The 23,420-nt window shown below is 38.3% G+C and overlaps 1 protein-coding gene across 6 annotated transcripts in view; it reads left to right on the top strand.

Annotated features, from left to right (window-relative positions):
- Window positions 1-23,420, top strand: part of LOC109053865 (centrosomal protein of 112 kDa-like) — a 178,200-nt gene that overhangs the window by 87,309 nt on the left and 67,471 nt on the right. For 5 of the 6 annotated variants that reach the window (XM_042731031.1, XM_042730999.1, XM_042731009.1 and 2 more), the window contains one exon: window positions 16,319-16,381. The exons of the other annotated variant lie outside the window; for it this stretch is intronic. In XM_042731031.1, coding sequence (XP_042586965.1) covers window positions 16,319-16,381 — 63 coding nt within the window. The remainder of the gene's footprint in view (window positions 1-16,318; window positions 16,382-23,420) is intronic. 6 annotated transcript variants of the gene reach the window in all.

The raw sequence follows: 23,420 nt of genomic DNA, 5'->3' as shown, positions 1-23,420 counted from the left end.
AGCTTTTGTTTACAGTGGCAAGTTGGCAGCTGTTTTATTCGATGGTAACAAGACGGAGGTATTGTACTCTGGTTCTTTTTTTTTTACATTCCTGAGCGCTGCGTCTCACGTTTCTAGATGCAAAGACGTGTTCTGTGTGAACGGCCCCTAAGACCAATAACGGCCCTTTGAAGAAGGCAGCTTGTGCCTTAAAGAAATCAGTTATTAACAGAATTTGCCAAACAAATTGGTGTTGAGTCTTAAAGTTGTTTAGAACATTATAATGTAATCTAAAGAAAACATGTATGTGAGGTATTCAGGGATATTTCACCCAAAAATAAAAATTCTGTTTTTCCTCACACTCCCACTTTTAAGGGGAGAGACAGTTCAGCATCTCCTTTTGTGTTTTATAAAAAGGCAGAAAGTCATACAGGTTTGAAACTTGAGGGTGAGTAAATTATGACAATTTTCATTTTTGGGAGAACTTTCCCTTTAAGGCATTTCTCGATGCAGATTAGTCATAAAGAGAAACATAACAAACGGATGCTGTTATCATGCTCATATGTATTCTGCGTAAGACATGACTTGTGAGGTAGGTATTGTCATGATTACTAATACGGATGTAGATAAATATGGCATAGTGAGACAGATGATGTTAGCGTTGGCCTGTGAGAAGCAGCAGGCTATTATAGTGCAAGGTAAAGGAGCTAAACCGGCTCTCTGATCTCTCTCTGGCCAGAGCAACATCAAACTCATTCCTCCAGAGTAAAGCTGGTTTATCTTATGAGGATTAACGAAACATCTGACCCACACACATACATGCGTCTCATTTTGCCACTGTTTCAGTCCACTACATGAGTCATCCGTGGTGTTCACCAAGTCAGTCACTATTATTCATATGTAAGCCTGTGTTATATTTTCCACGTCCTAGCGCAAGGGACCGCTATGGTAGGCGTGATGTAAAAATCATTTCGGTAGTATAAATACAAGTAGTCCGCGTCCGCTCTGTCCGTGTACGTGTCCGGATTGCTCATGCGTAAAGTATAACACAGGTTTTAGAGTTAGGTATTTGAATAAACCTCTAACCCTATACTAAATTTTGGCGCCATTTGTGCTACAAACATAAATGATTCCTTAATTTACTCTTATGCTTTCAGACTTATGATTTACATCTGGTGGTCAATAAAACAGACAGAAAAATCCCACAGGCCCCTGGCCTTTGAAGTGAATAGCTGATTTCTGATGTGATAGGTGCTTAAAATATGATAGAAGGCTCTTTTGGTTTAGGCTAATAGGCATATTCTCTTCGGAATATGTAAAAACTAGTTTCTCCTTGTTGCGTGATAGCAGAAACTTTGTTGAGATAAATCTGGTTTCACAGATTATTAGCCAGAATGCTTTAAAGGCAGCTAATGTGCATTTAGCCCATTATCCGTTATCTCTCCCCAACTGCATCTGAGCTTCTTTTTTTGTATGTTTCAGAGGGAAAAGTTTAGCTATTTACATTTGGAAGTTTTTAGGCTTTTAGATTTGTAGTGACTTGGCATGTTTCTAAGCTGAAATTTCTTATTCGTTTGATGGCGAGAGAAACACTATCCTCGGCAGTCAGCCGCTCCTGAAATGGCCAGCCAGGGTTTGAAGACAGATCCCAGAGAAAAAGGAAAGGGAAATCCATTAAATCCATGAATGGGTTTTCATGAAAGACACATGCTTTTTGAAGGGGAGCTTGTAGAATAAAATAATAATAAACAGAATATCAGAAGCGATAAGATCATGTGTTAGATTGTTCCAACGTCAGACGCTTAACGGAAAGAAAGGAAGATGAAAGTGAATTTATTCCAGTCTTTGTTTACAACAGAGGTTTATCTGGCTGTGGCGAGTGTGTGTATGTGTGTGCAGACACCAGTACCCAATCTCCATCCACCACAGAGAACCCTGGGAGCCTTGTTCCTCCAGATAAACCTGACTTCTTTCTGCAGCTCACAGCCAGTGCCTCTGATGCTCAGATGTTCTTTGTACTTTCTTCTTCTTTTAGCTTTGGAGTAACGGCTATACAAATCATGGCTTCCTGTCCTGAATTCCTACGGATTCAGCCCTTTTCATGTATTTTTTTTTTTTTTACTGCAGATTCCTCAACAAAATCTACCAGTCAGAAAATGTATTAAGTTCAAAGCTGATTTTTAGATCAGCAGTTTGATTGGCTCCAAAGAAGCAATGCTTTTTATTATAATACCTTACGCCATATACGTGTACTGTATGTGAATATTAACTCATGCAAATTTGAAAATTAAGACATTATCGTTACCATTTCTATGTAAATGAGACTCTTTATAGAATGAGCCAGGTTGCTGTTTGTCTAAAGCTGAATACCTTACGCCATATACGTATACTGTATGATTTCTACATCGCATCATTGCAGTTGCCCAATTTAAATTGTGAGGATTAAAATTCTTGCACTATTACCAGATCTGCTGAATTCCTGTAGTTGTCAAAATGCAGAAAAAATACATATACAAATAAGTGATGCTCAGTGGGCCAAATTTATTCTTAGTGCATTCTTGACTAGAACAGCCATTGGGTTGTCTCTGCAAAAGAATCCTGAACAAAACTCCCTAAAAATGTAAGATATTTAGCAGCATTATTATGTCCACAGCTAATCACAGCTTGTAGATTTCATGCACCGGTGGTGTGTTTTATTAAAAAAAAAAAAAACAGCTAACCCATGGTTAAATACATACCTCGGTTTGGTTCTGATGGCTTGGCAGATCAGAGCTTTTTTTTTGGGGGGGGGGGGTTATAATGCTAGTGCAAATGAAATGCACAGAAATTATTTAAACACAAAACCAAAAAAAAAAACACACAATTTACAAGTGCGTACTGAACCGTGGATGTCATACCGAACGGTTCAGTATTATATTGAGAATTGTGGCATCCCTAATGTGTAATGAATCCCTGTTAAAAGAGCAGCCTTTCATTGGACTCATCACTCTTTTTGGGCTCTATTCATCTTCTCCCACACACCCTCATAGTCATCGGATCAACTCACTTGTTAACACCATCAGGATAGAGAGGGATGGAGATATACAGGTAGCTGTAGCTCCATAAGTCTTAAGACTGTTTCATCTGCCAGCGCTAAATGAGCAGGAATAGTTTGGAGGCTTTGGCTCTGTTTCATATGAGGATGACAGTTTATCATGTTCCATCCAATTGTGTTTTGTTTACAGACATATTCCTAGTTCACATTGCTTTAACTCAATCCTGGAGTACTTCCACTCTTTTTGAGTGATCAGTGTTTCTCACATGATGCAACTTCAGAGTTTAACATCAGAGGAATTGGTAGTTTCAACTGTAGCTGTAGGTCAGGGCTGGCCAACTGGGCCACTGTCATGCACACTAATCAAACACACTTGAACAAGCTAATCAATGTCTTCAAAATCACAAGAAAGCTACAGGCAGGTGTGTTTGATTAGGGTTGGAGCTGAACCCTCCAGGACCAAAGTTGCCCAGCCCTGCTGTAGGTGCTGAACTGGATGTGACTTGTTCCCTTTTCTGTTTGCCCCAAAGCCAAAGGCTCAAGGGATTACCCTGATAAAAGGCTCCAGCCTAACCTACGCTGATAGACTGGAGCTGTCAGACAAAGCCCCAGTGGCATAAATTTGACATGAGAGCGGGCTCAGTGCATAGACCTGTGGCACCTCTCATAAATTGCGTAAATACGGCCATGTTCTGTTACATTCAAAACAATAGTTTACAAAAACTTACTTTAGAAGGCATACAACAGCCTTGTGGTCCCAAATGTAGGTCATTATTCACTGATAAAATAAAATGGAAAGAAGTTTCTAGGAACTTGTCCTGTAGGGCCCTGAAATATATATACATACATACACACACAAAGATTATTTGTATATATATACAAATTCTGTGTTCTCCATTTTATTTATTAGCAAAAATGTGTAGTTATCAAATGAATGCAAAAAAACTTCTTTTTTTATCTTTTAAACTATAATCAAATGAAATAATTTATTTATTTTGGCTGTACAACAGATGTTTATTGTTAAAATTAAAACAGAGACAAAAAAATTTCAATATTAACATTCTACTGTATAATAGTTATATATTTCTGTTAGAATTTCTTTAGGTTAAACCAAACTTTTATTTTGGCAGGTTGTAGTGACAACCTTGAGTCCTTGAGATCTTGTGTATCTGACGAAGGTTTTATGAAATGAAATGTGAAGTGAAATGCTGGTGAAGTGACTATCAAAGCAGTTCTGGAGATCACCACAAGCGTCACATGTCCTTGAGTATGTGTAGTAGACATGTCATGCAGAACAAAACAGTCTTTATATTTAAATAGCAGTTTTTGCTCTTTAATATTCACAGACACTAGTCCATATTGCGATTTGATTGAATGTACAGCCCTACTTTTGGTGAATTCATCCAAATTTTGCCATGGAAATTTGTATTCATCACTGACATTCCACGTTATGCAGAATATTCCATTTTTATGACACAAATTGTAATTATTACACAAATGGTAATTCTCTTGTGCCACTGCATCTGTGTTTCCAGCTACATGGTCTCTGTTCATGCATGAGATCACCAAGGTAACAAGGTGTGTGGCACACAACTGATGCGGTTATTTTTGTTTCCTCACTGTGACAAAGAACAAGAGTGGAAGACCTACTGTGTGAGATATTGCTTTGAAAAGTCAGCACGTGCTTTCTGTGCCAGTCCTCTGCAGCGCAGGCACTTCAGAGAGCCATGTGTGGTGAAAGCAACCAACTTTACGCTAGTTAAATAGAATGTAAATACATACAGTATGAAGTGTATTTGTGAATGATCCAGGAGGAAGTTGACAGAATGTTTCACCTGCTTTCTGTTTACACAGTGTTTGCCCGCCATCCACAAACACCCCCCAGAAACGTTCATTGCTAGCTACAGTAGTATTACAGAGATCCCAGAATTATCCCAAAATGCCTGCCACAGTTTAATCCAGACTGATTTCAATCCTTCCTTTGACCTTATTGTCCCTTTTGTTAATAGTTTAACTCAAAGGAATGTTTTAGGGTAAATGCTTAAGTTTGAAATGATTCTCCCAAAACGCCAAAGGGTAAATTTGAGTCGTTTTCTGTGGTAATCATAAAACCACAGATGCTGTTGATAGCCACAGAAAATAATTTTGCATGAGGAAATGCACTTACAATGGACATGTATTAGACAATCATTGTATGTTGTCCCACTGACATCAATATGTTCCATTTTTGTTTGTTTTGTAAAAAAGGGAAGTCAAAATAGTTTTCTCTCTTGACAGAACTAAAATTGTATTAATCTCAGACAAAAAAGTTAAATTTTAACATAAATTGTAACATTGAAACAAACGGGACAGTTTACGTAAGAATATGAACACAAACAATAAGCAATAATGCAACGATAAAGCGTGAGTCTGTTGCACATAAAAGCTTTTGCACGGTTAAGAAACTGGCCAAGATTATTGCATGTACACATTGCATAATGAAATGCACCTGTTGACTAAGAAGGATGTGGCACTGGTACAAGATTTCCATTGAGCAGTGACAGGAGGGATTAGAGCGAATCAGGCTCTGAGAACATGGCTGCTGCTGTCTTGGAGAATGCGGTAAACACTTGCTCACTTCAAAGACACATCAATACACCCAGCTCCCCCACGGCGCGCCTGTCAGCTGTCATTCTGCCCAAAGTTTGGATGTTGCCTCATTTTAACTTTATTTATTTTTTGTTAATGTGTCACCACCATTTTTAGTCTCTGTTTAACATTATGATTCATATTTTCTATCTCTCTTTCACTCCTGACGGAAGATGGTGGCATTTTGGGGATGTTGTTGTCATTGTTTGTTTTCACTTTTTGTCCCTGCAAACTTATTAATTTCTGTCAACTGGTTTCTCTGCCATTAGGAGATACACCAAATCCCATTATTTATGGTCATGGATTACAGAGAGCAAAACAGTGGGAGAATATGATCAAAGACACCTCCCCATCACCTCGGAGTGGCAGATCGAGAGAGGGAAATGGAGCTTAATAGCAGAAAATCAGATTTAGACCAGCCAGGCATGTGGATGGATTTGGTGATTCTATTTTTCTTTCTTCTGTGGAGATGAAAGTTACACCGTTCCGTCCTCACCCCCACCCCCCCTCCAGTTTTTCTCATTCTTTTCCTCTCAGGATGGCTGGGAAAGTCGGTGACACAGGAAACGGCTGCCACAGACTGGCAGTGTAGAGCTGTGGAGAGAGCTTTCCATATAGCAACTTATTTTGGCCAAGAACACTTAAATCTTGACAGTTAGTAAGGCATAATGCACAGTCAGCTGGTTGTTATTGCAAATGGAACCCATGGTGATCTCCATGATTGGCGTGATAAATGGTTTGTTTCGTGATGACCAGTTAATTATACAGTACAAGTTACTTTCCAAATTAAAAAAAAAATAAATGAAAATTCTTTAGAGAGATACTGTAAAATAATAATAAAATATAATGGAAATAATGTTAATATACCAAATTATCAAAATCAGTTTTTTCACCTTTATAATGTAATGACAACCACCTTAAAAACAGACGCAGTAAAGAAAAAGCCACATAATCCTCACAAGTTGCTTTTCCACAGGCTAGATAGATAGTAGTATAATAGATACTAGTATAGTAGATAGATAGTACATAAATAGTAATATAAAAAGGTGGATGGTGACATACACTTAAATACAAAACACAATCATAGTTACACCAGACACTAAAATAATGCAATTTTTATGCAATTCATAATGTGCATATTTCATGTATACACAGAGGTGAGTAGTAACGAGTTACATTTACTTGGGTACATTTTTTGGGTAACTAATACTTTCGGAGTATATTTAAAGATGGGTACTTTTACTTTTACTTAAGCACATTTTTAGTGAAAAAACTGGACTTTACTTTTCTCTTGGCAATAAACGATGCCCATTCGCAAATGATTCTGTTCAAAAGCTTGATCAAACCAGTTGGCAAACCAGTGAATTGGTTCGTGAATCAGTTTGAATGATTCGTTCAGTTCCCTGCCACGCACGCTGAGCCGTCTGAAGCGGTTCTCACTCAAAGTTTAAGAACATCAAGAGCGTTGAAGACGTGGCTTTGGATCTACAGTCAATTGAAAGCAAATCTGCAAAGGCTATTATTTGCTAGCGATGAAGATCGGAACACAGCGTGTACTGTACGGTTCAACAGGTATAACTTAGGCTACATTCGATTACAATACACGATACAACTATGATATTACCAGTTTGTTGTACATGCAACTTATAAATTGTATTTAATTTATATTCATGTATAATTTTTACACTAAATAAGCTGACACAGAGTATGAAATGAATACCCTCCAAACCCATGTTAGTTCTGTTCCAGGAGGAATGCCTTCGCCTAGACACAATTAATATTGATATTTACACAATATTTACGATTGCAGAAATATACATTTTTTTTTTAATTTTGCAGAACAGATGGAAGAAGATCCGTCAATGTGCATTTGGTTCATTGTTTTCAGATGTTCTGTACTGTAACTTAGCCGTTGTGGGGGAGTTTTCACTCTTTTCCGTGTCAGAGGTTATTTATACATATATAATACATAATTAATCTACTTTAAAATGTAATTTAATTCAGTGATGCTGATATATATATGAATGATATATTTTACAAATTTTATTACATAAATTGTATCTATATATCTAAAATAAAAAGACTATGGATATACAGTATATGATGCAAAGTAACTAGTAACTAACTACTTGAGTAGTTTTTTTTTATCCGATTTACTCTTACTCAAGTAACTATTCAAACTTTTACTTTTACTTTTACTTGGGTACAGTTTTTGGGTACTCTACCCACCTCTGCGTATACATGACGTTTTCAAAACGATTCGCCTTTAAACATATCCGCGAAAACGGCCAAAAACGCTGTACCTGTAAGCTGTTACATATGCCAGGCCAGTAGTTGGCGCTGTCACGTTGTTAGTAAACAGTACCTGTAGGGAAGTGACGATTATATGTTGTATATGATGCGTCTCTGCTGTTGGTTGTAACGCTGGTGAAGTAAATCCACACTTTGCTGAAGAAGCGTTAGCAAACTCTTGAGCAGCAACAACAGTACCATGTACTCCACCATTGTTGTGTATGTTTGTTTACATTTACATTTTACATTTATGCATTTAGCAGACACTTTTATCCAAAGTGACTTACAGTGCATTCAGGCTATAATTTTTTTTTTTAACACAGTGCTCTACCACTGAGCCACAGGAACACCAGAACAGGATTGTTCGCACTTGCCTTTAAAATCGACATGAACTGCACATCTACATACCTAACACGTACTACGAATGCGCATGATGTCACCGTTTTCAAAGATACCCGTTTTGGGTGTTTACACAGAAATTACAATGGTGGCGTTTTCAAAAACTTGCACTTTGAAACCTGTATTCAAAAAATATGTGTTTTCAGTCCCCAAAACGCTGTTGTCGTGTAGTGCCTAAAAAGTTTCCCGTTTTGGGTGAAAACGTTGTCGTGTAAACGGCCCCTAAGAAGAAACAGTTATTTCTTTGAAAAACCATGCACAGAGGATTCTGGGAATGTCAATTTATGTTTGTTTGTTTTTTACTGTCAATTTTTTGGATGGCTTCATCTTGCTTACTTCCAAAACCACTACATTTACCAGTATTTTACAGTTAAATTGTGTGAAATACAGTTTTTAAGGGAACTTTTACCATTGGAATGATTTTTCACAATGTACTGTGCACAGTGGTCATTGTTCAGAAAAATTACGCTTTGAATGCTGCGATCGACCAATTCCAGAGATCCGTGTAATGAAATTGAATATACTTTGTTACAGAGCTAATACCACAAAGTTCACAAAGTCTGAAACATGACTATTGGTCAGTCAAATTGTAACTTGCAATTTCGAGAAAGTTCTTGAATTTATTGAGTGCGACATGAAGCAGACAGTCTGTGGGCGTTCCATTTGCGGCTCAGACCATCCTCCACCTATCAACAAAAAGACACAAATGAAGTGCTAGACAAACCATTGCATGATGGCACAAAGGCCACATGTCAGCAGGAGCTTGACTGGTATTGAGTGATCACTCTGGAATCTCAGCTCTTTTCTGGTCCTCCAGCTAAAAGACAATGATAGATGGTGTTGTGAAAGCAGTCAGTGTTTGCTGCTCAAAGTGGATGGTTAACAGCTATGAAGTTGAAGGTTTGCCGTTATTTCCAGGTCAGCTCTCCACACTTACGAATTTTTGATGAAGCTGACATGAAGAAAGCTGCCCACCCCTCATCAGAAGGCTTTAATCACACCACCAGATGGAGATGGTGGCTCTAGGGCCACCAGCCAAATAAAAGGCTCTTATTGAATGCCTAAGCTGTCCTTTGTAGTGTTGACCCTGGCGGCAAATCAGCAGCCAAGGTCATCAAATGGGATGAATCGCAGGAGGTCCAAACTTAAAGCATGAGAGGCCAGCCAACTCCCCGACAGCCTAAATCCTCACACAGACGCATTCATGGCTGTATTCCCTGATCCCTACCACCAGTCCACTGATCCACCTGCTAAAAGAGGTGTCACAGATCCCTGCCCAATAAATATATTTTGGAAGCCGTGATGAAAATCAAAGAGCCCTAGCCACACAAACACACATGGGTTGAGGGTGTAGCCACACCTGCGAGTGTAATACCAGGGCTCCAAACTGAGACTAAAACGGTCGCATTTGTGACCAAAAATATTAAATTGCAAGTTTAGTTTTTGCTGAGGTCGCCACTGGCGATTAGGCCTATGTATATACATGTTATAACGTAAAAAATTGCATGTAATGCCTTTTTTCCTGATTGTTTTGCGATTGCATCATTTGCTGTTCACGTATTTAACTGAGACGATGCGCATCAAAGTTTTAGTGGAAAAAAGAGTTTCAAACAGTCCTCATCTCTGCCGTGCAGCAGCGCTGACGCACACCTGATAAACACAGTTCAGTTACAGCACGAGAGATTGAAAAGACGGAGAAGTGTGTGAGAAGTGAAAGTGAGGAAAAGCAGCGTCTATTTTGTACACAACTTGAACAAACTACTACAGGTAAAGCTGTCAGCTGTGTGGATATTGGCAATATCATTAACAATTCTCATTTATAATCATTAATATTATGGCTTCTTCTTAACAAGATCTTAGTCTATCTATGCTGTGTTCTGTTAATGTGTGAACTTCATTATTCGAAGTGCACTTGCCGTCCAGTAATCACAAAAAGCTTTGTGCTTTGTTACTTTTAATAAACAAAGTATCAGCTTTAAAATTATTCAAAATTCATAACAAAATACAAACAATAAATACAGCTTTGATGCTCTTTAATGGGGCAGGCGCAGTCACTTTAGCGCCTCAGTTCACGTGGCAAGTAACCCATTTAATCTTTCTCTTTACTACTATAGTACATAATGAACATGAATTAACATCAAAAGGTAGGTTATAAGAGAGCCTACAGTACAACTTACTGAAATGTCTTGTGTAAAAGCTCATTCAGTGTTTCAAACTGTGGAAAACATGTAAAGCTTGTAAACATTGCAACGTAATATACATTTACCTCAGAATAACCATTTGGTGTCCATAAGCTCATCAGTCAGCTAGAAAAATAACTATAAAGATAAGCATTTTGCTATATTTACGCGCTATTGCATTTTAATATTTTTACTTAACTTGTTGTCTACATGATTCAACTCCTCCTATAAAATTGCATTTTACTAATTAAGAAAAACAGACTGAAAGTGTTAAAGACATACACTCTTAAAATTAAAGGTGCTTAAAAGGTTCTTCACAGGACCATTTTTGGTTCCACAAAGAACAATTCAGTCAAAGGTTCTTTAAAGACCCATCTCTTTCTCAACATTTTATAATCTGAAGAACCTTCTTTCCCCACAAAGAACCTTTTGTGAAATGTAAAGGTTCTTCAGATGTTAAAGGTTCTTTATGAGACTATTTAGACAAAAAAGGTTCTTCTATGGCACTGAGAAGCACCTTTAATTTTAAGAGTGTAAGAGGGCCCAAACTACGCTCAGTGGCCAAGTGAAGCTTATGGTCCATGATATTGGTACAGATAATGAACAATTTTTTGTGACTGTATATTTCAAGTTGGAAAAGACATTTAGATTCCACTTTAACTGAACCTAGGTTCCCAGGTCATCTACAAGATGGATTAAAATGTTGATAAAGTCAAGAAAAGATGAGACATAAACAAGACAGTATGATTGAAATGTTAAAAAGTAAAACTAAGTTTATATATATATATATATATATATATATATATATATATATATATATATATATATATATATATATATATATATATATATATGTATGTATGTATGTATATTAATAATAAAATAAATAAAACACGTTTATTCTGTGGCACCTAAAAAAAAAAAAATTGGCACCTAAGTTTTTTTCTTATAGTTTTTTTCTATTGGAAAGGGATTTATACACCTCATCTAGTCATTTATGATGCTGACTGTCACAACACACATTGGGAGCACGGGATCGAAGGAGTGAGTAGACATGGAGTGCTTGCGGGCGCTCTGGAGGTCCCTCAGGACAGACACAGGACAGTTGGCCTCCAGGCAACTCGGGGAGCCATGGCAGAGCAGACAGTTCAGGAGGCCATGACAGAGCAGCCTCCGAGGCTGAGGCCCCAGCCCGCACCTCTACGGCTGAAGCCATACTAACCACCCCCCCCTAAAAAAATACTTGGAGAGGTTTACAGGCATCTGTAGACCGGATTCAGTGACTGGAGCCCTCCTCAGGATAAACTTGGGGACAGAAGCCCTTAATAGGCTAAACTCGGGGACAGGAGCCCTCGCTGGGCTAAACTTGGAGATAGGAGCCCTCCATGGGCTAAACTCGGGGACAGGAGCCCTCACTGGGCTAAACTCGGGGATAGGAGCTTTCACTGGGCTAAACTCGGGGATAGGAGCCCTCCGTGGGCTAAACTCAGGGATAAGAGCCCTCACTGGACTAAATTCGTGGACAGGAGCCCTCCATGGGCTAAAATCGGGGACAGGAGCCCTCCATGGGCTAAACTCGGGAACTGCAGCCCTATCTTGATGTTGGTCTGGGGCTAGAGCCAAACTCTCGACTCTGGTCAGAGGATAGAGCTGAAACTGGAGCGAACTCTGGGGCTGGAGCCGACACCAGAGCGAGCTCTGGGGCTGGAGCCGTTACTGGAGCGAGCTCTGGGGCTGGAGCCGTTACTGGAGCGAGCTCTGGGGCTGGAGCCGTTACTGGAGCGAGCTCAGGGGTGGCTGGCAGGCCTGACTTCAGAGCGGCCTGCGAGCTTGCCTTCGGAGTGGCCTGCAAACTTGACTCAGGAGTTGGCGGTGGGTTTGTGGAAGCCGCGCCTGGTGGACTTGACAACAGCGTGGCTAGCGGGCTTGACAATTGTGCGGTCAGCGGGCTTGTCTTCGGCGGGGCTGGCAGGCTTGTCTTTTCGGAGCGGCTGGCAGGCTTGACTTCAGAGCGGCCGGCAGACTCGCCTTCATCGCGGCCGACAACGGTGCAGCCCGCGCCTGACAGCAGGGCGGTCCTCATACCGAGTGGAGAACAATGGAAAAACCAAAGATTATTCAAAACAAAAACACGGGAGAACTGTTTAGGTCCGCTGTTCTGTCAAGACATGCACTGGGAGCATGGGAACGAAGGGGCGAAGAGACGAGGAGTAAAGCAAAATCCAAAGTATTAAATAAACTCAAAGAAGGTAACACAGGAACACGGGAAACAAAGAACACAAAATGACATTTAACAGTGGACAGGAAACGAAGGGCAGAACACACTTTAAATACACAGAAACTAATGGGACCCACCTGGGATCAATTGAACTAAATAAGAATAGGAACAGGAAAAAACAAATATGGGCATAATCACAAAACTGTAGCACGTGGGGGAGGAAAACACAACATGAGACACGGAACAGAGTCTGACAGCTAACAGGCTGGTCAAACATTTGCTCATCTGTCTAACTTTGAACGACCTTGACTGTGAGTGTTTTATGAGTTTTGAGATGGTAAATCATTAGAATAAAGCATCCACTCTTTTACTGGTAAATCTTTTTTTCAATGAAATGAAAACAGTGACCAGCATTGTAGTCCGTATGACTTATTTATATCTGACTTATTCTTATTTATGACTTTTTCTATTTTCTGAAGTTATATAAATGTGAAATATAATTTTCCGTCTTGTAATAGTAGTTTGTTTTGTAATGCAAGTTTTCTACAACTGTCACAATGTTGATAAAGATTGAGTATGATTATGATTATTATTATTATTTCTTATTTATGTATTATATCATTTCAGAGTAAAATAATCTCTTTTTGTATTTGGTAATGTGATCAGACTTGGTGCTTAGCACTTTGACTTGCTTGAGGTGAGCAACTGGCATGACTTGACTTGTCTAGCTTGATACTGACTTGTATTTCTTTCTTACTCCCACATCAGCTTTTATAATATTGTGTATATTTTTTTTGTTCTTCTGGAGTTTGATGACCCCTGGTCTCAATATGCTTTCATTATATGAAAAAGTACACCTCATTTTGATTTGAAAACAACATGAGGGTAAGTATATGATGACAATTTTTATTTTTGGGAGAACTGATCCTTTAAGTTTGTGTACGCACAATCTCTTTCCCCAACACCAGGATCCACTAAACCCAAGGCAGTTTGGGTACATGAGAATGCCCGTTGCTTTTAAAACTATGTTTACAAAAAAGTCTTCCTCTTCAAGCAACACAATCCAATGTAGCAATCCCCAAAAATCTCTAAGCACACATACTGCAAAAATGTGGAGAAATGCCTGCCAGCCTTGTACTTTTTACACTATCAAACCTAATTGTTCTGTTTTAAAAATAAATAATAATTACATTTCATATTATCCTTGTAGGTATGTGTGGTGCTGTTTATTTTCCTTCTGTTTTAATATGTATAATTGGAAGGGTGAGTGTTGTGATTGCTCAGCTCCAGAATTAGATTGTTAATGAAGTTTGGCTTAGCGCTGCATGCTTTATGCTTTCAAATACAGTAACGTTCAAATACAGCGTTCACACGTCAAAGGCCATGGACTCACACCCACAATATTGTGAAGCGATTGCAGCATGTGATAGAAGCTCAAAGAGCCTGTAGCTCTAAGATGCCTTTGGCAAAGTACAGACATTTGCTAGCTTCACTTTTCAGCTTTCTTACGGTTTGTGTTTTTCTATACTTGTGTATATCAGTGCAGGTCCATTAAACACCCTCTGTTCATCGGATCCTCTGTTCTTAGATCAGTGTTGGCACGTTACAGGATTAGTTTTTGTTTTGTTGTTGTTGTTTGTTTTATTTTAATGAAAGTTCTGTCATCATTTACTCATGTTGTCTTTCATAGAACATTAAAAGAGATGTTTAGCAGAATATACATGCTGTGCTCTTCCATACAATGAAAACATATAGTTACCAGGTATTGTACCAAATAAAAGTACCATAAAATTAGTTCATTTAATTTGTGAATTATATTCCAAGTCTTATATTCTTTTAGCTTTGTGTGAGTCCTGTTATGGACTGGCCATCCATCCAGGATGTTTCTCTGCCTGACACAGGACAGGAGGATGGATGGACGCTTTGTATTAGGAACAGATCAAAATTTAGATCCAGATTTTGGGAATGGATGTCAAATTTCAGCAGTATCTGTCCTCATGCATATTCATTCTATAGAAAAGTGCTGGATTCAGTGGAAAGAATGTTCAGATAGACATATCCTTTTGTCTTCAACAGAAATTATGTCATGATACTATTTAGACAGGCGAAGTTGAGTTTTCAGTGTTGGTGTAACTGTTGTTTTAAGCATAAGGCACATATTTGCCATTCCAAATGTCAATCACACAAAGTTCCCCATTACCCATTGGCAGTATTAAGCAAACGTAGGGTCTCTATGGCAACACAAGCAGCAAAAAACAATAAATATCCTTTTTATAGATGCTAGAGTTGCTTTGTTTCTCTCGTCAGTCTGAAAGGCTCGAGGGGGTATACAGTGACTGACAGGATGAGAGAGAAAGGGATGGATCTGTGTGTGTGTGTGTGTGTGTGTGTGTGTGTGTGTGTGTGTGTGTGTGTGTGTGTGTGTGTGTGTGTGTGTGTGTGTGTGTGTGTGTGTGTGTGTGTGTTTTAGTAGTAGCTCATGTGTTGATGCCTCCGGCCCACTTGATCAGTAGCATCAACCTCACCATCGACTTCACCTGCAAGTGCATGTGATCACTTTACATATTTTACTGAAGGCTTTTCACACTAGAGCTTTAACATTAAAAAGTTGAGTTTAGTTCGTTGTGTTGGTGTGGAAGCTTTGTTGTCAACCTTATGTGGACTTTCACAATATTTAAAAAATTCTTAGGTATTCCGGGGAAATTGATTTTTTGCAAGCCACACATAAACCACAAATGTGTTTCAACAGCTAATGTGTTTTTAGAGGTTTCTTAACATGAAATTTTCTTGTCTGCTCTAAGAGTTCTAATATAGGGCGATCAGTCACATGACATTTTCACATCAATTGATTGGTTCAAAATAAATGTAGGTCACACTTTTTTGGGGCTTTGTGCACCAGCCAAGCAACTGCCATTGAGAGGAATGAGAATGCTAATGGATAGCTCTACATCTAGGTATGTGTTGAGATGAAATTTTGTGCTATCTATAAACAAAAGAAAAAAATAAGCTGGGGCGCTCATCTTACCCTATATTAGACCTCCTTGGCTGAGACAAACTGTTCGATTCCTATTTTTACAGGTTTATGATATGTAGGTATCATTACAGTGGTGGATTGCTACTCATATCGTCAACAAAGCAACCAGCAGTAAACTCCTTTTTTCTGTCAATCTTTTACTAATATCAGTTTGCTTGTAAGCAAGCAACAAAAGCACATCTATCTGTTAAACTTGTATATTATTTTATCTTTGTTTTTTGTTGGTTTTCATGTTCTTGCTCTTAAAAGCTTGGTGGGTTTTTTGTTTTGTTTTTGCATATAATTTTCTTGTTTTGCAGATAAGGGTGGGATATTGTTCTCTCTCTTCCTGTTAAGTGGTGATAAGTTGGCTTCTGATGAAAGGCCCGTGTGCTGTTGTGGTGTCAGGCCTGGCCCTGAGCCCAGAGCTCCAGCCACACGCATGCCAACATGCCTGCCAGTCGCAGAGGTCATGGCGAAGCGACTTGCCGTGCTTTCCGCCAGCCGATCCGGTGTCATGTGTCAGCACTCTCTGTTTCTAACACCCTTTTCTCCTGTGTTCTCTTTCATTACAGACCAACAGCAGGTTTAAGCATCTTGAGAAGGAATATAATCAGAAGCTGGCCAAGTCTGCACAGGTAAACACGATTGTTTGAATGTCCTGGGGGAAGCTTAAAAGGAAGAAATAACAGAATGTCCTGCTATTCAGTCCAGATAGACAGATCTGCGTTTAGGCATTGATAGTGCAATAGTTCCGAGTCCAAGGGTGTGAACAGCTCCAAGCAGAGTATCACGTGTCATCTCGAAATCACAGTAATTACAACATGGCGTGAATGCAGCATGAGAAGCATGCTTAGGACTGCACATGTGCATTGGCTGGTCTAGCCTGAAAAATAAGCTTTTTTAATGCTATTTGAGCAAAAGGAACAACATTTATGAGACAGTCGTTGTCAGATTTCATTGGTGATTTCAAATATATAATTTAATCATATGCTTGTTGAACCGTTTTGGAGAATTTCAAAGAGATAGGAGGGGTTTCAAAGATGGCCGCCGAGTGAAATGACTCATAGATGTTACCTGTTATTCATTAACTTTTACTTTTCTCTTCCTGCTGATCGGTGCTACTAAGCCACCTTGTTAAATTGCTCTTTCATGATGTTACACAGAAAGTGGGAATCTACATCTGTGTATCTATGTTCTGTGTAGCGGTAGTCATATTTTAGGACACACTCAGGAGCACACAATGACAACAAACACAAATCACCACAGAAAAAAAAAATGAACTTTTTATATTAATACTTTTTAAAGAACTGCTTACATCTGCTTAGAATAAAGCATACTAATATTTAAACCTCTGAAGTACATTTAAGCTTCTAGTCATGTGTCTGAGAAACTGCAAATATTCATTACACAGTATCATTTATTCGAATTTATTTAAAGTGGCACTGATATATCTGCTAATATAATAAATACAACATAGATTAGATATATCCCAGCCCTAAAACTGCTCAATATCAAAGCATTAAGCCATTGTTGACCTAACAGTATAACTGAAGAATAATAATGTAAACAATGATCGGTCATGATTAGCCTATGTGTGACGCTTTTTGCTGACTTCAAAACTCAGTAGCAACTCTAAAATGAGTCAGATAGGGAGCTTTAATTGAACACTTTTAATTTTAGCTTATAGATACTATATAATCTTTGGCAGTATTCAGCCCATATGAATGCGCAGGACGCTTTTGCTGTAGCAGCACGGACATACACACCGGAAGCGTTCCCTTGGATGAGAGTGCAAAAACAGCACAAAAATGAATGAAACTGATTGCTGCAGCTTGAGACAGGCTATTTTAAAAGTAACTGTTCAAAAACATGTATTTGGCAGGTGCTTTTATTCAGAGCGACTTGCATTCACTGTCCATACATTTCATCAGTTCATGCACTCCATGGGAATTATGGGAATGTTGTCAGTGCCATGTTTGAACTCCAAGGACATTACATAACTTACTGTAAATAGCTTCAATGTAGTTTACGGTGTCATTCCTGCTATGCAGTACATTTTCATGTCTTATCATATATGTCTTAATATAATATATCAAATATTAATCTCAAAGTTTTTGAAGAATTTTTCATGTTTTCTTTTTCTCAATTGTGAAATAAATTGAAAATCATAGGTGTTTTTATTCTTTTTATTTTATATTGATTTTAGAGGATGTTGCCATTTTTGAGGATGTTGACATTTTTTGGCATATCCTCTGGTACTGCTGTAATTTTTTTAATGAAGATCATATTAGTTCATAAAAATCTAACAATTTATCAGCAGGTCCTCACAGATCAGGTGGTAATAGTTGTTTGTGCTTTTCTTTTCCTATTAAAAATGTGTGAATTGAGTGAATGATTCAATTAATTATTCATAAAAACAGTAACTTGTCGCCACCTGCTGGCGTAACAGTGTAACCTGCAGAAAGAGGAAAATTCCCCTACCAATGCACAGACTGTCTGGAACAAACACAGATGAGAGGAGGGAAACAAACAGTGCTGTTGGACTGTATATAGGCACTTTTGGATGCCGTCTGATCAGATTTGATCTAATGTGTCGAAATAATGATCCAGATATAATGAGGAAATTCGATGTGCTGCATACCAGAAATGACCAACTCACAGTCACTAACTTAATATATATATAAAAAATCTGATTTATTTCTATTTGGTTTTATGTATTTTTTAATAACTGTGCTGCAGATAATTACTTTATTAAGCCTGCTTGCCTTGTCTGTAGTGAACTACTTTCAGTTATGAGAAGCTTGGCAAACCGCAGGGTTAGAGTGGCTTCCTCAACACTTTTTTTTCCTCTGCCTTCATAACACAACTTGCCCTCTGAGGTGTTGGACACGTGCGTTTCATTTTGTACCCCCTGATAATACTTGTACTCAGCACTTGTTGCCCACTCTCCATTCCCTGCCGTGATTTCACACTCAGGTCTAGTGGGTGTTCTGAGGGTGTCTAAGCGCTTATCTCTCCTCTGTATCCCATCATGTGTGTTACTGAAGCCGGCCTCTGCCATGTGTTAAACATTAGATTTAATCTGCTCAGCCTCAACGCCATTACACTCGCTCGGGTTCAGAAGAATAACCTTCATTCTTCTCTGTGTGTAAGATTAACACAGATCTGAACTCCGCAAACACTGTAGAAGTTGTGAAAATGCACTGTTCACTGTGAGGTTGTGGGCCTCTCATAATTGCCTCTCATTACCTTAGTCCCAGCTCAAACGATCGCTCTTTTTATTCCAGTTCTCTCCACAACACAGAGCGCTGAACGTCAGGTTGACAAGCAGATGTTGTGTGAAAACACAGGCCTATTAAATTACACAATGCTTGACATCAAAAGAGCACACTTTGAGTGTGAGAGAAAAAGAGTTCACAGGCGTTTTCCCATTTCTAAATAACCTCTGAGAAGGCCACTGATGATTCATTCCTTTTCCAAGGCACAAAATTGGCATTCGCTGGATAAACATAGTTTTTCCTCTCTCTTGTTTCCCACTCGCATTTGGTGGGAACATGTCTTTGTTTAATACACATTAAATGCGCCTCCTCCACACCAAAGAGCGCAGGCCTCCATTTGCTTACTCCTCTTGTAAGCACTCTTGTTAGGAACAGTCCACCCAAAAACAGAAACTTAAAAGTAGCCTTATTGATTTAGTTTTGATTTTATGTAAAATTTGTATTTTCATTTTCATTTCGTTTTAGCTTTCACTCTTGTTGTTAATTTTAGTTTAGTTTTTAGTTGTTGTTGTTTTGTTTTTTGTTTTTTTCTAGTTTATAGTAACTGGTTTCATTTTTAAAAAGTTCAGGGTAACACTTTATTTCAGGGACCAATTCTCACTATTAACTAGTTGCTTATTAGGATGCATATTATTAACATATTGACTGTTTATTAGTACTTATAAAGCACATATTAATGTCTTGTTCTGCATGACCATATTCTGCATCCCTTAATCCTACATCATACCTAAACTTAACAACTACCTTACATACTATTAATAAGTCATAAGTTGGGTTTCCATCACCCTGCTTTTATGCACATTTTGAAGTATCGCATCAGAATCGAGTGATGTAAACATTGAATTTCGAATAAAAATGCCTTAATTCGCAAAACTGTTTTTATGCTCACTTGAGGTGGTTTTTGACTTGTGCAAAAAAGGGTTAATGCGAATAATGGGAGATGGAAATGCATTTTGCGAATAAATTCCTACAAGTGCATCAAAAAAGTCATGTGACTGCGCTATGGGACGGTTAATCCCGACTAACCAGCGGACCGATCTTGTTACACAGAATCTGAAATGTTGTTATATGGTCATTCGGAAATGCCCGAGCAAAGTCTGTCATCAAAGTATTTCTGTACAATTACCTCCCAGAACTGTTAAAGGACTGCGTTGCCAAACAGCAGCATCAGCAGCAAACAGTTTTGTGCGATTTTTTCAATTTTGCGCACAAGTTAAATTCGCAACTTTGGATGGAAACCCAGCTATAGTTAACAATTACTTAGTAGTGAGAATTGCTCACTAAAGTGTGACCCAGTTCAGTTTAAAGTTACTGCTGTTTCAGTTTAGTTGCAGGTGGGTTGTAAAGTTCTCCAATTTTATAATATAGCATGGATCTAAAGCTAAATTATTTATTTGTGGCCCTTTTTATTTGAGTTCGTTTTGAGGTCATAGAAATGATGGAGTGTTTACCCTCTTTTTGTACTATCTCTCACTATGTTTGTCATTGTATACAAGAAGAGTAACATGAAAATTCTTGAAAATTTCTCCTTTAATATGTCCGCTTGGCCTTGGAAGAATAACCCTGAAAGAATGCTGTTGCTGTAGCGTCCCGTAAGGCATTGTTAGGTTATATAGACAAGTGTCCTTTGAACTTCTGAAGCATGTACTAATCTATGCCATCAACCGATGTCTCTCAGATGTGCCCAAAGCTGTGTAATTGCATGTGAAATGCGCCAATTAAATCCATACCATGCCATACATTGTCAAGAGTGATCTCAGCTCCGGCTCTGAGCATGCACTGTACTGGAGTGTTTTTAATTAGCATTTTGGATATCCAGCTCCTCTTTGACTGACCTTTAATCTCGCAAGTGTTTGAAGCTCTCCAACTAATAATGAGGCAAGGTGTTATCCAAACAAGCTTTGCTTTCGACAGCTCTCCTTTCACCACCACCATCATATGGATATGTGTGTGAGAGTTGCTGCGTTATTCATTTTTTATCATGTGCATATGAAAACAGTACAGCTCCGAGGTTTACAAATTTCACTCTTTCAGATTTAATTTCATGCTAAAATAAACTATGTTGCTTCTCTTTCAAACATTTACAATAGTAGCCACCAAAATACCATAGTTACTACGGTACTTTTACTGTTTTAACTTGAATATTGTGGTGTAAATTTAGTAACACACTTCATAAGTGCACACTAATGAAATAATCTGATCAAGTAAAAGATCACACGCCAATACTCGTATCATGATGTGGCTGTGGTTGACTTACTTTTAATGTGTTTCAGATCTGCACCAGGCTGTCTGATTATAATATTTTATTTACAAGTGTGTTTTTTGTTATGTATTTAAATAACTTCAAACCACTATATCAAAGCTAGCTCTTAATGTTTTGGTTCTCTTCTAATTTCTGGTACCTTCTCAATCAGAGGTGTGATATTTTCTTCCTTAGCGATCAGACTTACAGTTTTTGTATTGTGGCAAAAACTCTATAGACTTGCATTGAAAAATGTTGAGACCTAGAGAATCTAGAGAATTTCATACATTGTAAAATGCAAGCATCCACTTGAAATACCAAGTGTTCTGCATATAACACATTTTCTATAGTAAATGTAAAAATCTTGTTATAAATCATTTCTTGTTTTTTTTTTTTTTTTTTTTATGCCCGTAGATTCTAATGTGAAGTTATCACAGTTTTTCTACTTTTATATACTGTAGTAACCCTGGTGTTTTGGTAGAAACTATTATTAACTGTTAACCCGTGCACCGATCCATCATTTCTGTTACGTATATTTTTGGTCCATAACGGTACAGTCATCCAGCAGAAAGACATTAGGATACAGTCAAGACCTCATAGCTACAGTGTAACGTTTCCCTCAAACTAAAGAGAGGCTTTATGTTGCAAGAAGATGTTCTGAAGCCATTAAAACCAAAATTCTCAAAAATCAAGTGCGAGGAATAACAATCGAGGGATGAGTGTGTTCCTTCAGGCAAAAGACTTGATGCAAGAATCTGTATAGCCAAATAATTATTAGCATGAGAACTTATGTTACTATAATAATGGGGCGTTTGGTGCTTTCATGTGGTTCGCCCACTGACAAAATAAGCCTAATCTGTCCCTCTGTGTCCGCTCCAAGTTCACTCCCAACTCCCACACAATGAGCGGATTCCAGTAAAACCATTCCTCCGAACATTTCTGCACAATAAACAGTTATCTGTCTAGGCCTGAGCTGCACCGCTGCCCTGTGCACTGCTGCTGCCGCTGCTGCTCTCTTGGCTGCAGTTGAAATAGAATCTGAATTTGGCCTGCAAGATTTCAAAGGGCCAGTTTTTCTCATTTTCATCTCGCTAGAGCTTCATTACACACTCCGTCTTCTCTCTCCATGCTCCTCTGTTCTTTTTCTGGTTTGGGTTGTGTGTGTGAAATGTGAAGAGTGACTGATGAATGGGTGCTCATTTGGGATTTTACGGTACGGTTCTCATTTGGGCCTTAACAACACTGATTCTGACAGGACGCTGGAAAGGCTAGAGGCTAGACCTTCATCTGCGCTTGACAAAGACAAAGATTTTAACAGGCATTAAGTGTTTACATGGACAACAAAATGATAACCATCGAAATCTGTTTATAATTAAAAACCAGTATGGGATTTTTAGTTTACTTTTTTTATGGTCTTGACATCTAATCATAAACATTGCATACGATTACAGAATGCAGATAAACATGCAAATTAATTGGGGGGAAAAATTAGGCTTTCTCGCAAAAAAAACAAACAAACAAAAAAACAGTTGGTGTTAAGGTGTTGACATTACACACTGTTGCTTATGCATAATCGGTGAAATCATGTAAAGTTTTTCAGTAGCGTGTCATTAGCTCACTTATTAATATAAAATTAAAATAGTGAAACCAGTGCAGTATTAATGTATTCTGAGATCCACTGTTTTGGTCATGTAGGGTTTTGCACAACCCTAATTGAATCAGAAATCAAACAAGTCCTTTCTTTGGCTACGTTTACACGACAACGGTATAGTCAAAAATGGAAAAGTTTTTCCTTTGCGTTTTTAAAAAGTTTCACGTATAGACGACAGTGTTTTCAAAATGATTTGAGTTTACACATATCCGCAAAAAAGGCCAAAAACGCTGTATTACGTATACCAGGCCAGTAGTTGGCATTGTCAGCTTGTTAGTAATCAGTATCTGTAGGGAAGTGATGATTATATGTTGTATATGATGTGTCTCTGCTGTTGGTTGTAATATTGGTGAAGTAAATCCACACTTTGCTGAAGAAGCGTTAGCAAACTCTTGAGCAGCAACAACAGTACCATGTACTCCACCATTTTTTTGTATGTTTGTTCGCGCTTGCCTTTAAAATCGACACGTACTACGACATGTCTACGTATATAACACATACTT

This window comes from Cyprinus carpio, chromosome A3 (genome assembly GCF_018340385.1).
Source record: "Cyprinus carpio isolate SPL01 chromosome A3, ASM1834038v1, whole genome shotgun sequence".
NCBI lineage: Eukaryota > Metazoa > Chordata > Actinopteri > Cypriniformes > Cyprinidae > Cyprinus > Cyprinus carpio.
The sequence above is the reverse complement of the archived record's forward strand: the minus strand, read 5'-3'. Positions and strand labels throughout refer to the sequence as shown.